This window comes from Bos indicus x Bos taurus, chromosome 10, assembly GCF_003369695.1.
Source record: "Bos indicus x Bos taurus breed Angus x Brahman F1 hybrid chromosome 10, Bos_hybrid_MaternalHap_v2.0, whole genome shotgun sequence".
Taxonomy (NCBI): Eukaryota; Metazoa; Chordata; class Mammalia; order Artiodactyla; family Bovidae; genus Bos; species Bos indicus x Bos taurus.
Window position 1 is genome coordinate 52,483,308 of NC_040085.1, and position 16,174 is coordinate 52,499,481.

Sequence of the window (16,174 nt, forward strand, 5' to 3'; positions counted from 1 at the left end):
CTTCCTTTTCTTATTCTTGTTCTCAAAGGAAGTACTTCTGATGTTTCACCAGAAACATCAGTGATGAGGTTTGTTCTGTGTTGTAGGCAGATATACATTAAACTTATTTTGAAGTTCTAGTTGAAGAAGGAAAAAAAAATATATATATATATGCAAAAAATTCAGTCTGAGCTGCAAATGTAGATGTTTAACTTTGGATTAGGGAGAAATCAGTATAAAATTCACAGGAAGACTAGTTATTTGGAAACAGTGCAAATCTATGTAGGAAAAAAACAACTCACAAAGAACTCTAACGAAATAATATCAAAAAAGCATTGATTCAAGCTGATTAATTTCTGAGAACTAGAGGAAACTTCTAGAGGGGCTTCTAGATGAGACTTGTAGCTAAAGGGGCTTCCCTGGTGGCTCACCTGGTAAGAATCTGCCTGAAATGAGGGAGATCTGGGTTCAATCTCTGTGTTGGGAAGATCTCCTGGAGAAGGGCTACCCACTCCAGTATTCTGCCCTGGAGAATTCCATGGACTATACAGTCCCTGGGATCACAAAGAGCTGGACACAACTGAGCAACTTTCACTTTCAGTTTCAGAGGAAACTCTAGCTTTTTGATCACAAAAAGGAATCATGGAGAAAATCCTGAGAATTGTGTTGAATTTATTTCAGACCATTTTATAACTGTTTTGAAGGTGTTTTATGACTTGGGATTTCTTAAGGCTGGAAAAATTGAAAATAACTAGGGACAGCTTATAAATTAGTCCTGATAAGAGAGAAGTGGGATGGCTTATGGATCTTTATACATTTTTGGTGTTAACTTTTCCCCTGCACTTATACAGAGGACTTGGTCATTTTATGAAGCAATTCAGTGATCATTTTCTGCCCCTTTATGTACTGTTCCATCTTTTGGGAATCTCTGATTCTCAAAGTCATTTTCCTGTTTCCTTATTTAGGCCTGTCTTTCCCCATTTTATATCAGCACTTCCAAAACTGTAGAAATTCTGAGGGAAAAAAGGGGGTTCCATGGTCAAATGAGTTTGAGAAGTACAGTGTCAAGCAAAATTCAATCGCTTATTTCACTACAGGACCTTCTAGAGCCTTAAGTATTCTAATGTGCATTGTGACTCTCCAAAAGGCAAATAGAGATTGCAGTGTTTCCTCAAGTAATTGATCATGGAACCCTTTCCAAAGAACATCTAATAATACTGATAGAACCCAGTTCATTAATCTTCAAATAAAGACTGCCGGTTCTTCGGTAAACTTTTCTTTAGTGGAAGATATGCTCTATGCAGCCTCTCTACTAGACTTCAACTCGGAGGTCAATTTCTCCTGTTTTCTTGAAATATTACCCGATCTCCTTTATATTTTGGAACACTTTGATCTCCTTTACATTCTGCCTCTTTCTTAGGTCCTGGGATGGGCACTCTGGATACCACCCAAGAGTTCAAGTTCATCCATAGAAGACTTTTGCTAAATAACCTAAACAGCTTTCAGGATCTTTTTACTCCACCTCAATTCAACTATCAATACTTTTGATGCTTTATTCAAGGCACTGAGCTAAGTGCACACTGCTGAAGCTAAAAAGGATAAATAAGATCTAGTTTTACCTCTCAAGAGTATATATAGAAGAAATAAGACAAGTGTAGGACACAAAACACAAGTTAAATGCTAAGCAAGAGGTACAAACCACCTTGGAGTTCAGTGGAGAAACAGTAACAAGTGGGCATTTGGGGGGCAGGTACAGGTGGGAAGAATCAGGAAAGATCTCATTTGGGGATGTATCATTTGGGATGGACCTTAAATTTTTCTTAAATGTAAACAGAGAGACTGGAGAAGGGTTACAAGCATAGGGTATAGCATATGCCAGGCATGAAGGTAAGAAGGAGGGCAAGTTCAAGTGCTTCTGTCTGGCGGGAGCATATGGAGTTTGCAGGATGAGTTGTAGATGGGGTATGGCTGGAGCGTGAACAATAAAAATGGAAAAAAGGAGTTGAGTGCCAATGTGAGTTATATAAATACTGTTGTCCATAGGAAATCATTGAAGAATTTTTGAGTGGGATGGTGATTCGGGGACCACTTGTTCCTCCCCATCTCTTATCCTGTCTTCTGAACTCTAGTTCCTTTGTCTCTGTCCAGCACAGCCACATATCGAAACTTCAGCCAATGAATCAAATCTCCAGTCTCCTAATCTGCCAATAGGGTACCTCCTCTTGAAGAGCTGTCCAGAGTACAACAGAATCCCGAGTGCTAGATTCTAATAAACGTCCACCCACTCTGTGTAGTATACTATCAGAAGGCAGAAAGTTGAGGAGAGGGTGTTTAGATAAAGAATACAGATAAGAGGTGAAGTTAGTGATAAAATTTTGGGGAGTCATGATTTCAGGGTATTAAGGAGGAAAATGATAAGAAAAAACAGCGGACAGGTGGTAAATTCTAAGTAGTGAGCCAAGAGAATGGACTGTAGCTAGGCAGACTTGCAAGGCAGCGCAGAACTAAAATTGGCACTGGTGAGCAGTGAAGAGTGAAACCAGAACGAGTGAAGGGTTTAGAGGTCACACCAGGCCTTAGAAGCACTATCCTCCCCGGAGTGTTGAGGGCACCGAACCCTGAAAGGCTGTTGAGATGGGCCTGGAGAAATTATGTGTGTTTAATGGTCTTAATTTTTCTGTGAGGTCCTGGGGTAATGGGGGCTGGGAGAAGTTGAAGATATAAGAAAGCTGAAGCCTGCTATGGAATCAATAAAGGAGCAGAACAAAGCTTTGGTGTTTTGCTTTGGGCAGAGTGGGGCTTTGTCGGCCCGGCGCGGGATTCCACCTCGGGACCGAGGGCGTCTATGGGGCCCCAGTGGCTACACTGCCGGGAGCCTTAGCGCTCTCCGCCTGTCGCACCGCGGGGCCAGTCGGGTGGGCAGGGTGGAGCCGAGCGGTCCGCGGGGCAGCAGCCGGAGCTCGTTTCGCTCTCCCTCCTGCAGGTGCGCCTGGAAAGGCGGACGCGGAGGAGCGGGCGGCCACCATGGCGGGCCCGTATCTTCCCACCGAGGCCTCCAGCCCGCCGCCCCCGCGGAACGGCCCTTCGCAGCCCCTGTGAGGAGGAAGAGGAGGTGGCGGCGGACGAGGCGCCGCCCCTTTGGCGAGCTTCCCGACCCGGCGGCCGCCGCAGGACCCATGGCGGATTCCTCGCCCGCTCCGTCCCTGCGGGCAGGCGGCCCCCGTGAGCCCCGGCCCTCGGCCCCCTCGCCACCGCCGCCGCACTCGCGTTTGGGCTCCGAGGCCGAGGAGGCCGAGCTGTCGCTGAGCCTGGCACGCACCAAGACCCGCTCGTACGGTAGCACGGCCAGCGTGCGGGCGCCGCTGGGCGCCGGCGTCATCGAGCGCCATGTGGAGCACCGGGTCCGCGCCGGCGACACGCTGCAGGGCATCGCGCTCAAGTACGGAGTCTCGGTGAGCAGGGCTGGCGGCCGCGGGCGGGGGCGCAGCGGCTCGGGGCGGGGCGCGCGAGGGGCCAGGCGTCGAGGAGCAGCCAGCGGACCCCGGCGGCTCGGCCTCGAGCCGCTCGCCCAGCGCGCGCTGCCGGGACAGCGACGGAAGGCTATCCCGGGTGGGCGCATCGAGTTCCCGATGCCCTGCTCACACTCGGATAGGATCCGCCGCGTGAGGAAGGCCAAAGAGGACCAGGGCATCGGCACCACCTGGACCCAGATTCGCCCGATTTTCATTCCGGGTCATACTGCTATGTAATATTTCCTGAAAGCCGAACTGATGTGTGGGTTTGGGCAGATAATTTTGTTTTCTGGGTAAACAAGCACTATGATGGGTCAGGAAGGGTACAGTTGTTCCCGCCGGATGGTTCTGGTTCTATTGATTATGCTTCTTTATTTAGAAGTGAAATTACACTCCTGGGCTCACTGGCAACTGTGAATGTGACACCTGTCGCTAAGCAGTGGCCAAGAATGTGGTCCAGGTGAGCTGGAGAGCTGTGTTTATTATAAATTTATAAGTGCAGGTGTGCCTGTGCCTTGGGCCTATTGCATTACACCTCTGGGAAGAACATGGAAACCCGAGGGAGCATATTTTTCATTAAAATTACTTATAATTAACTCTAAACTATGTGATAGCCTTTTTACATATGAGTTGTTACCAGTTTTCACTGTTCTTCCCTGAAGCACCCGAGACAGCAATAGGAAGAAAGGTGATCTTGTCTTTATCTTTCTCTGCAAGTGAAACTCTTTCTGGCTCTTCACCAGTGACAGAGACTGAGTCATCTCGTTTGCACACCCAAGCTGGTGTGTGTTTACCTGGCAGGTCCTACTGTCATTTAAACAGTCTGAGAGCAGGGATCTTGCTGTGCAGACATGTACCGAGGATTTCGTGCCGTGGTTTGTCCTGTTCCGCCTGCTTGGGAGTTTCTAAATGTGAACATAGAACTTCAGTCCTTATATTTGCATTCATGGGGACTGGTTTGAGCCAGAAGAAGCAGTTAGGAAGTTATCAGTAGCTACACCTTCTGCTGAGGGCCTGCTGTGTGCCAGGCATTGCATTTGTCCTGTACCATCTTGTTCTTACTCAGTTTGATTTCCGCTAAGGCTTGGAGATAGGTGTAATTAATCTCCTTTTTACAGAGGAGAAGTAAGGATATTTTCCAGTATTCCATTCCAATATTCCAATGCTTATTCATTGAGATTAGCTTGAATTAGCACAGTGATAAAACATTTGCTTTGCTCTAAGTATTACTTCTGATTTCCATCCTTATTTTTATCCTAGTCTTATCAAGAGCTATCTTGCTCATTTTGATTCCTCCAGAAGGACGGTCTTTTCTCTGTGGTTTCTGTGCATCTTTTCTATTCAATACTAGGCCAGGCTCACTGTACCTAGGAATCCAAGATATCCAGAGAGTGTCATTTCCCTGACCCCTACCCACAGCAGTCTCTCTGCTCCTCATTGCCCTCCATGATTCCATTTGGGTTGCTCAGAGCTCCTGAACATCTGTTCACTGCAGTTCTCCACCTTTGATCAAATGCTTTCTAATCCCTGTTTTCGCTGATGTAGAGCCTGTTCTTGATAACTTTATCATCGCTTCTCATTAAAGTATAAGTCAGATTTTTTATTACCTTTATAAAGACTTAATTGTATGATGTTAAGCTCAAATATAGTGAATTGGGAACTATAATCTGTAACCACAATCTATTTTAGTGTTTCTCAACTGCACCCCTATAGATACTAGGGACTGGATAATTCTTTGTCTCAGGGGACTGTTCTGTGCATTGGAGGATGTTTAGCAGCATCTCTGTTCTCTGCCCAGTAAATGCCACTAGCACCACCCCCCCACTCCCATCTAGAAATTCATTGACATAGTCCCTGAGAAACCCTCCCTCTTGGTTGAGTACCAATGGTTCTCATTTATTTTGGACTTTGAACTCCAGTTGATGAAATTTTTAGAGACTCTTCCCACTGGTTATACAGAACTAGTAAAAGTGCAGATACTCACCATAACAGTGAAGTGATATTATTGCAGTTATTAACTACAGATGTTTGGATTTATTCATTGAAAATTGGTTTTATGTGGAAGTTAAAAAGGCAGAAAGGTTTTTCATTCCTCAATTAAACAGAAAGAAGTTGAGTTAGTTAAGTTTCTCATATTGATTGCCAAGATCACCCACATCGTATTTAAATTAAATTGCTTAAAGGAGTAGGTGATGAGAAATTGGAGATTTAGAGCTTATCTCAAACCTACTGGATCAGAATATCCAGTAAAGGAGCCCAGGAATGTTCCTGTTTTATAAGCATGGCCCCTTTTCTCATTCAAAATGCACTGTCCCTTCTTGGGATCTTTGAACTTGCTGTTCCATCCATCTGTGGGGAGCACTTTCCCTGATAGCTGTGTGCAGGGCCATGTCATAGCTGGGGGAGCTGTGCAGTCACATAAACTCCACGCTTAGAGGAATCCTGCAGTTAATGCTCTGCTGTTGCTGTCTTTAAATGTTTAATAATTTGTTAACAGTGGCCCCACATTTTCACTTTCCTTGTGCATGTGTGCTCAGTCACTTTAGTCGTGTCAGACTCTTCGAGACTCTGTGGACTGTGGTCTGCCAGACTTCTCAGTCCATGGGATTCTCCAGGCAAGAATACTGGAGTGCCATTTCCTTCTCCAGGGGATCTTCCCAATGCAGGAATTGAACCCATGTTTCCTGCATTGCAGATGAATTCTTTACCAGCTAAGCCACCTTGGGACCTGCAAATCATGTGGCTGATATTGGCTTTGTGACCTGCTCTCTCACTGCCTTCAAGTCTTTGTTTAAATATCTCCTCCTTGAGGCCTTCCAGGCCACTCCATGTCAAATTGCAAGCTTCCTTCACCCCAGTGCCCTTCCTCTCTTTCCTGTTTCGCTTTCTCAACAGTGTTTATAATTCATCAGAATTTTTTTTTTTCTCCAGCTTCTACCTTTCTGGTGATACACTAGTGAATAACTAAAAGTTCTTATCCTCATGGAGCTTATATTTTAGTCAGTGGAGACAGTAAGTAAACAAAGTATAGTATATGTCAGGTACTGACAAGCAAAATGAAAAAAAAAAAATTAAGCAGGGAAAGGAGATTAGGCTGGTGGCTGTGGCTGCAATTTTAAATGTTGTGTCCATGGAAGACCTCAGTGAGGGAAACTGAAACTACCGGGGATGAATTGAGAAGCTATTAAATATAGTTCAGATCTCAGACAGACTTGCTGGGGCTGGAATTTCCAGGGCTGTGCTTATCTGCACTGAGACATTAAGTCCCTTCCCCTAACCCAGTATTCTGTATTTTGCTACAGCTTTTTCGGTGATGCCAGTTCCTTTCATTGGGGGCAAGCCTGTGAAGGGAACTGACCAATCGGGCAGCTGCTGGAAACTTTTTGGTTTGAAGCCCTGTGTATAACTAGAAAGTGAGTGAGGGGCAGCAAGGGCAGCTATTATTTGCACACACTTTGTCTTTTTTGTTTACCCCCTCACAACTTCCCTGACCTCTACCCTCTCCAGACAGTTGTGCCAACCCCCCACCCTGTGTCCAGAGTCACTTCCTGTCCAGTTTTATTCCTAGGGTCTTCTCTTTGTCTTCCAATGAGCTGTTGAGCCCACTTGCTTTTTCACACTTCTCCTATCAGAAATCACCTTGCTGAGAAAAGGTGAAATGATTTTCATTTTAGGGGGAACAAGTGCGGTGAGTTAGAAATGTAAGTGTATGTAAACTTCTGTGTTTAGAACTTTAGCCCCTTCTGCTGTTACTGGAAATTGTTGACTTTGCTGGTCAAAGGGGAGAGAACCATAAATAAATGGTATTGCCTGTTGTAAGAGGTATGGTACTAAGGTAGCCCTTAGTAGCTTTAGGGTTTAATAGATTCTCATGCCTTTTTTATTTAAAACCAACTTTATCAAAGTATAATTTATATACTATAGAATTCACCCATCTTAAGTGTACAATTCAAGGATTTTTCAAGAGTTGTGCAGCTGATCTCGGGTGGCCTTAGCCTGCAGTGGCTTGGAGTGGGGCTTAGGTTCCCAGTCAGAGATTGAGGCCGGGTCACGGCAGTGAAGGCGCCAGATCTTAGCTACTAGACCAGTGGTCAGAGACAAGGGCCCTGACCCTTCGGCTTTGCAGAAAAGAATTTCCACGGAGACAGAAAGTACTGAGGCAAGTAAAGTATTTATTAGGAGGGAAAAAAGAGTACAGTATGTGTGGATAGACACATGGGCAGATTCAGAGGGAGAGTCCCTGAGTTGTGCCCTCGTGGCAGTTTGAATTATTTTGGGGGGCCTTTTCTCCAGTTTTCCTTTGGCCAATCATTTTGATCTGCCTGGTTCACAGTCCATATTTGGTGTATCTCAGGATCCACCCATGTGTCTGCACACATCGCTTAGCCAGGATGCATTCTACCCAAAAGGTGTCTGGGTAGAACATCCCTTGACAGAATTCTCCTCTGGCCTCCAAGAAGCCTTTCTGCGCATGTATGGTCAGGGAAGTCTCCTGACTTCGAGAAATATGTGGTCTGAGCAGGACCCAGCCTCCTCCCCTTTATTGTCCTGCTATTCTTGTCTTCGAGTTTCCATCAATAGAGAATGAATCTCCAATTGCTTTACTCTGGGGGGCCCATCTGCCTCTGGCCTTCCAGCCGTGACCACAGTCCAATTTTAGAACATTGCCATTACCTTGCAAGGATCCCTTACTCCCTGTTCCCTTCCGTCATCCCAGATAACCATGAGTCTGCTGTCTAATCTCTAGGTTTGCCTTTTCTGGACATTTCATAAATGGGATCTCATATATTATTCTGAGATAACATGGAGAAGAAATAAATTCTTTTCCTTATTAGCACATGGCAAAGGAGAAGTCTGATCATCACTAACCCTTAGAATTTAATAGGAGACAGCCAGGTGAGGAGGTTGAATCCAGCACTCACTAGGAAATGATCTTGAGAGAATCCTTTAACATTTAAGTCTTGTTTTCCTATAATGATAATAATAATCAAATGAGAGTTGAGTGTATATGAAAATATTCCATAAATGACACAATGCTGTGTTAAATGTTTATTATGTATCCTGAAATGTTTGGGAGGGTTTTTTTTTTTTTTTCTTTTAAATGAATGGAGAGGAAGAAAAAGAAGCTTTGAATATTGCATCTCCAGTTAGGTAGGTGGCCTGATGAAGCTGATCCAAAATAGCCTTTGGGGAGAGTTCTTGTTCAGGCCCAACAGCAGCTACTGAGATCACTTTTCAGGAGACATTTTGTGAATTCAGAGTGAATTCACCTTTGCACCGTGTATTTACAGGGGAGTCATTTTAAACAAGTTGTTGATAGATTTGTTCCATCTGATTTTACCACAGTGGTCCTTGGGGCTGTCCTGTCAGCTCTTACTCGATTATTCCATAATCTGTTTCTTAGTGAGCAGATGGTAAATTTCACTGAGTCATGCTACTCAGTCCTGATTAGGAAAGACTTTTAAAATGAAAACATTTGGCTGCTGTATCTCCCCCTCCTAGTCATCTGCCCTCAGGAAACAAAGGGTTGTTTTGCATTACTCTGAAAAGGTCACACTTTCTATTTTTATCACTCATAGGGTAGTTGGAAATACTGAAGGAGGGCAGGTGGGAAAGGTGTAGAGTTTTTCAGCTCTTCTCGGATTGGATCGTGACTTTTCTTAGTTTTATGTGAGGTGAAATTCCCAGAACCTTAGACCCATCTAAGTTCAGATGAAAGTATAAAACATTCCAAAGCAAATTAAAATATTTCACTGTTTGGGATTATTTATATCCCTTGTCTGTGCTACTGCAGTTTCTTATATAACTGGGCTTCCTGTTTCAACTAACACCTCTTTCTTACCAATCCATTTTCCATAAAGTGGGATGATCTTCAAATCATTCCGCTCACTTCCTCCACACACCCTCCAATGGCTTCCCATCACATTTAAAATAAAATCCAGATTTTATTTATTATATGAGTGGCCTACAGCTTGCTCTTTACTCTACATTTCAGCCGTGAAATTTCAGCTGGGGCCTTGTAACTACTGTCTCTGGCAAGAATCCTTTTTTGTTTCCCCTGACTTTTTGCATGGCTGGTTTCATTCCTTAACTTTACTATTGGTTACAGAGTTTGGAGCCTATACTTGTAAAAAAAGAACAAGTTAAGATCAAATTAAATAGCTTTGAAAAAGAAAAAAACTTAATGCTGTTACCTTGGGGCAGTGACAACATGTTATTCATCTGGGATTGTTTATATGAAATTTTCTTTATATATTTTTACTTTGTGGGAGAAGTATTTTTTATTGAGAGAAAATTCCTACCTCCTTTTCATTTGCTGAATACATGTTAGGATCTGCCCTTGTTGCTTTCTCAGTTTTAACCAAATTTAATGATAGTTGCTAGCATTTTTAAGTGCTTCCTGTGTGCCATGCATTGTTGTAAATGTTTTACATGAATTAACCCATTTAATTGTCATAATAATCATATTATATAAAGTACTATTATTTTCCTTAATTTACAGAAAATAAAACAGACATAGGGAATGATTAGAAAATGGTAAAGCCAGGGCCCTTGTTTCTGCTTGCAACCTTATATTAACCTCATTTATCTGTTTTCACCTTCAGTTTCAAATCTGCCCGTCCTTAGATTGGTTCCCACCTTGATGCCAACTGTGGATGTTGCTGATGTTCTTGATGCTGGCATCTGTGTGTCATCTTAGAATCTAGATCATCAGACTCAACATATAACTTAAATACTTGCTGGCAATGCTGAAATGGAGGTGAAGCAGTCCCTGACCTGGAGAAGCTCATAGACTTGTTAAAAGAGGCAGTTCTATTATTGCATCAATGGTACAGTGGCTTGCACGAGAGCTGGGGGCCCAGCCCTCACTCCCTGGGGACTCCCTGGCTTTACCCAGCTGTGGACTCAGTCGCTTGTCTTGTGCTTCCTGTCATAAGCCCCTTGCCTGGCTATGATGGCCTTTCTTGCTCTAAGTGATAGATGTATCAGAGTCCCCAAAGACCACAGCTAGCGTACTCCAAGGTGTGGCCCTTGAGGGTTTAATGCAGAGACATTTGTAGAAGTGGGAATAGGATTAAGGGATTAAGGGATGGTAAAGACGAGCAACAGCAGGGAGACATTACTCCTAGGCCTGAGGGCCGGGGGAAGGAGTGTGGTACCCGAAACTGAGGAGAGTGGGAGGAGTGGACAATGGGGCTCCAGGCAGGAACTCTACCACAGAGGGATGCAGGTATGGGAGTCATGGTGTGGCCATGCTGCTGGTGGCCTTCTTTTGGAACACCGACCGGAATTCTAAGAACAAGGGGCCTTGGGAAGTGCAGTTCTGATGAGGTCAGCCTCCTGGGGTCAGAACAGGCTCAAGAAGACTGGGGTATGGATTGGAAGCTGAGGGTGGGTTTAAAGGAAGAAAAACCAACACAATAGGTAACTTACTACTGCTTTCTGGTTACTTCTCTGGGTTCATCTTTTAGGCCTATTTCTCTGCACACGTGCGTGCATGGTTAGTCATGTCCAACTTTTTGTGACCCCATGGACTAACCCACGAGGCTCCTCTGCCCATGGAATTCTCTAGGCAAGAATATGGGAGTGGGTTGCCATTTCGTCCTCCAATTTCTCTGATCTATGTTAATTATTAATCCATCCATCCTAAGCACTTAGTGTGTATATCTTTGCTCGACCTGGGAAGCTGTAGAAATAACAGGTCTTGTCCTGAGTATGGTTGATGTTCCCAGCCCATACTCAACAACCAGATCCTGGTGTTCCCAGCTGTTTCTGCCTTCCATCATTATTTCCAGATCACAGTGACTATTAGCAATTATAGGCCTCTGCCAATAAGTATTTCAATGGGTGCTGTATCAATGAGGTTCTTGCATTTATAAGTGACAGAAAACTCAAATTGAACTAAGCAAAAAAAACAAACAAAAAAAAACAAACCCCAAAATGTGGCATTTACTGGCTTATTACTGGAACTGAAGGGCATGGGGGTATTTGGGCTTCAGGCTTTGGTTCAGCACTCTAATGGATCTCCTCCAAGGTGACCTTGTAGTTAAGTTCCTTGTGGTAAAGGATGGCTGCCAGCAGCTCCAGACCCATCTCTTTCTCGAAGGAAAAATAGAAGTCCTTCACTTCCCGGACCCAGCAGAAGTCTCCTTGCATCTCTGAATTGTTCTGAGGTGGGACTGTGACCTGTCAGGACAGCTTGGGCACCGTGATGCTTCAAAGGGCAGGAATGAGTCATGTGTTCACCTTGGAGCCAGGAGAGGGCTCAGTGTCCTCGGAAGCCCTTGTACTAAGAGAGATGGAGGACGTGGTGAAAACAAGAGGCCCTAAAGGCAGACTAGGATATACCTGAACCTGCTCTGGACACATTTTCAAGTTCTTAAAGTGCCTCAAATCTAAGCCTAAACTAGACCAGAGACACTTAATAATTCTGAGATTTTAATTTTGTCTCTAAAATGTATCTGCATATGTTCTTTCTCACCCTTGCCTTCTCTCCTTTAACTAGAAACTAGAACATAAACGACCATCCTACACAAAAAATAAAAGATAGCATTGAATGTGCTATTTTGTGGATTCAGCTTATAGTTAGAAAGCAGGAGGAACAGGGTGTATTTTATTTGACTTATTTTTTCAGGCGCTTTGAAGTAGAAATCTAATTCTTTCACTCAATCGATTTGGCATTAAAGGATCCCAGAATTGGGTTCCATTAGTCATGTACTTTAATCTTGGTGTTGTATGGACTTCAGAGTCAGACAGAAATTCTGGCTTATACAGAACCATGTACACTTGGTCAGATCAGTCATCTCTTGTGCCTTAATTTCTTCATAGGAGAATGGAAAGTAAGTACCATTTACTGCTAAATTGTCTCTCCCTTTCACATCTATGTCTTTACATCTGTGTCTCTATCCTGTATGCATATTTACATATAAACTCCCATTTAATCCCTCCAACTACCCTGTGAAGGGTAGATGATACCTGTTTTATACATGAGGAAATAGGCATAATGAGAGAAGTAACAAATTTATGTTCAGTTTGTGTTGGTGAAGCTGGATTTGAAACCAGATCTTTCACATCCCCAAGCCTGTGTGCTTAGCTATTATTCCAAGCTGTCTTGTTGACATATCTCACAAGATCAGATGGTGTAGTGCATGCAAAGAGCCTACTAGCATGGTGCAAGTTCGCAGGCTAGTTGGCTGGAGAAGCCTGCAGATGCATGATAGTGTGGTGTGATGAACCTAAGCAGGTGCTTCCCTGACAGTTCTGCACCAGCACAGCCGAGGATGCTGTCTGCACCTACCTGCATTTGGGGACCTAGGCATGCCACTTCAATCTCTTGAGTCTCCCTTTCCCCATTTGTAAAAGAGATAATATTGCAGAACTGTTAGGAAGGTTAAATGAGGTAACACATACAAATTCCATTTCCCCTTTCATCCCTACCTTACATCTCCATTTCTTTGGTTTGGAGGAATTCACAGGCTGTGAAAGAGTTTGAAGTTTTGAAACCTGTATAAAATTCTGGCTTCTGCATCTCCCCATTGCATGATGATTCCATGGCATATAATCTCCTTATTTTGTTTCTTTTATTTGTAAAGTGGATTTTCAAGTACCTAATCCATAAGGTAGAGAAAAATAAGATACTCCATGTAAAGAGCTCCCTACCTCTTTCCTTACCTCTCCCACTTCTACCCATTCTTCAAGCCCCCATCTAAAGTCAAAAGAGTCAAAACCGGAACCCCCACCTTCTCCGTGAGGCCTTAATGACGGCAGTCCCAGCCTACACCATTCTTCCTAATTTTTGTACTTTCTTCCTTTACCACCTTCTGTGTCCATTAAATTTACCAAACACAATTCTAGAGATGGGAAGCACTCCATAAAGAAAATCACTGTACTGTGTAGTTTGTTTAAATCAGATAATAGAAATGTTAAAATATGATTGAAATGTATTAAATAATTGCTAAATATTCTACATTTTTTAACTTCAGGGATTTAAGTTGCTTGGTAAAAGCTGCCTTAGAGGGGAAATAATACAACTGGGGAAAAGTTAGTCTTTCTTCTTATAAAATTGTGAAAGAGAATTTTCTGGCATCTCTTGAAATAACTGGGGGTGTCTGGGAATCAAGAATCTCAAATCCAGAGAAAGCATATTTTGCTCATGAGTATTTTTAGCTTATGTTGTGTAATAAGCCCTACTTTTGGATTTATTTATATGTAACTGTTTTTTTTTAAACATTTTAGATGGAACAAATTAAAAGGGCAAATAAACTGTTTACCAATGATTGTATATTTCTGAAGAAAACTTTGAACATCCCAGTTATATCAGAGAAGCCTTTGCTGTTTAATGGACTTAACTCAGTAGATTCTCCAGAAAATGAAACTGTTGATAGTTTTTCTCATGAAGAGGAGCTGGTAGCGGCTGGGGAAGACGTCTCTCCTCTCAGCCCTCAAGAATTGGATGTTCAGCCCATGCAGCCTGAGGAAGTATCAGCCAGAGATTTTCTGCAGAGGCTGGACTTGCAGATTAAGTTATCAACACAGGCAGCCAAGAAACTGAAAGGAGAGAGCAGGTAAAAATACCCTGGAAAAATGTCAGAGGCTGAGTAAATTCCTCTCAAGATGTCCTTGCTTGGTCAACTTGTCTTTTTTTGCCTTTAAAACTAGATTTTAATGCTAGAAAAGCATTTTTAATGTATAAAGTGTAAACAGAGCTACTGCATTCTATATAAAGCATTGTCTGTTGCAGTGCTTTTATTTGTGGTACTTATAAAAAATTTACTTCTTTGCTTTAATAGCATAACTATCCAGCTAAGCAATTCTGGAGAGTGTCCAAGTAGACCTCTAGTTGATACCATCAGAGGAACCAGTGTCCTAGAGAATGCTTGTAAAATGCTGTTCTTTATGAAACTTGTCAAGGACATTGTCTATATTGGTTACCAGATGTTTCCTAAATAAGGTCTCATGTGAACTTTTCCCTTTATTCTTTAATTTGGTACTAAGGCAAAACTTTCTCTTATAGAATCGATTTCCTTCTTCCTTTATGATTCCTAGAATGACACAACTTACTGTGTTTTCTTTTTTGCCCTGGCTACCAGAAAGCTTGCAGCCAAAACTGGTCCTCAGTTCAACTAACCATTGCTGATGGTTAATGTATTTTGTTGTTATTTACTTGCTCAGTCATGTCCGACTCTTTGTGACCCCATGGACTGTAGCCTACCAGGCTCCTCTGTCCATGGATTTCCCAGACAAGAATACTGGAGTGGGTTGCCATTTCCTTCTCCAAGCGATCTTTCTGACCCATGGATTGAACCCGAGTCACCTGCTTGGCAGGTGGATTCTTTACCACTGAGCCACCTGGGAAGCCCTTAATATATTTTATCCTGCTTTCCATAGTCCTGATTTTTAATTTCTGTTTTACCCATCTTATTATATATATATGCCTTTTGTTGTAGGTACCTCAAATCCTTTTGACAAAGAGGTAGACTATTAAAGATACAAACAAATATAAATGTGAGTTTAATTAACTTATAATTTAATATAAATTTATATAGTATAAACAAATACAAATATATGATAAATACTATTCTTTATTCCAATAACTGAGACAGCAGTAAAATGAGGACAATGAAGTATACCTTAGTGTTTGCATTTTGTACAACTTTCAAGGCATGCATGATGTTATAAATTGATATAACTCCTACCCTGGATATTAAGTTGTACAATGAATATATGTATTTTCTGAGTACAATTTTTAAACACTGATTTATGCTGTGTTTCTTTTTTTTTCAGAGATGAAGAAGGTCTCTATACAGCTTCCCTTTATCACAGTTAGATGATCAGGGGGCATAATCTAACCTGGTTAAGAGATGGCTGGATCATAAAGAAACCAACAACAGATGATTCAAAAGCATCCTTTTGGATTCTCATAGCAATGGCACCCCACTCCAGTACTCTTGCCTGGAAAATCCCATGGACGGAGGAGCCTGGTAGGCTGCAGTCCATGGGGTTGCTAAGAGTCGGACACGACTGAGCAACTTCACTTTCACTTTTCACTTTCATGCATTAGAGAAGGAAATGGCAACCCACTTCAGCATTCTTGCCTGGAGAATCCCAGGGACGGGGGAGCCTGGTGGGCTGCCGTCTATGGGGTTGCATAGAGTTGGACACGACTGAAGCGACTTAGCAGCAGTAGCAGCAGCAGCATACATCTTTAAATCACAAGTAATTAGTTCCAGCTACGGCAGTTGCAATGAAGTCACTAGTTTCCTCAGGCTTTCTATGATTTTCAGTCTTTATTATGGCATGATAGCAAAACTGTGTCTTAATGCTCATCACTTTTGCGGGTGGTGGTAGTTTTTAGACTAGCTTTTGTAAATACTAGCTGACATAAAGCCTCAAAGACTATTTACATATTCAAGCTGAAACAATGTTTATCTCCTGAGAAATCCTAATTATGTGAAAAACATGGTTGCTGTTTAAGTGATGCTGATTTTGCTATGTGTTTATAACTTAAGTGCTATATATATATATATTTCCATATGTATGACTATAAAGCAAATTTTGTCTGCTATTTTGTAAAAATAAACTACAGAAGCCTGAATGAGAAAATAAACTATGTTTTCATAATTGCGTCTTCAGTTTTTTCCAACAAATGGGAATACTAGATTTTTAAATTACAGTTTTAAATG

The 16,174-nt window shown here is 42.5% G+C and overlaps 1 protein-coding gene across 1 annotated transcript; it reads left to right on the forward strand.

The window, feature by feature from the left end:
* The first annotated feature begins 2,877 nt into the window (after positions 1-2,877).
* Positions 2,878-16,112, forward strand: LYSMD2 (LysM domain containing 2). Its single transcript, XM_027554005.1, has 3 exons — positions 2,878-3,431; positions 13,728-14,056; positions 15,276-16,112. The coding sequence occupies exons 1-3, from the start codon at positions 3,156-3,158 to the stop codon at positions 15,316-15,318; spliced, it is 648 nt and encodes a 215-aa protein (XP_027409806.1). The 5' UTR covers positions 2,878-3,155; the 3' UTR covers positions 15,319-16,112.
* Positions 16,113-16,174: the final 62 nt, after the last annotated feature.

Excerpts from the sequence above, each read along its gene's own strand:
- LYSMD2 (XM_027554005.1), top strand. The coding sequence starts at position 3,156 with ATGGCGGATTCCTCGCCCGCTCCGTCCCTGCGGGCAGGCGGCCCCCGT. Across the intron at positions 3,432-13,727 it reads CGCTCAAGTACGGAGTCTCG|ATGGAACAAATTAAAAGGGC; the intron begins GTGAGCAGGGCT and ends TAAACATTTTAG. Across the intron at positions 14,057-15,275 it reads AAACTGAAAGGAGAGAGCAG|AGATGAAGAAGGTCTCTATA; the intron begins GTAAAAATACCC and ends TTTTTTTTTCAG.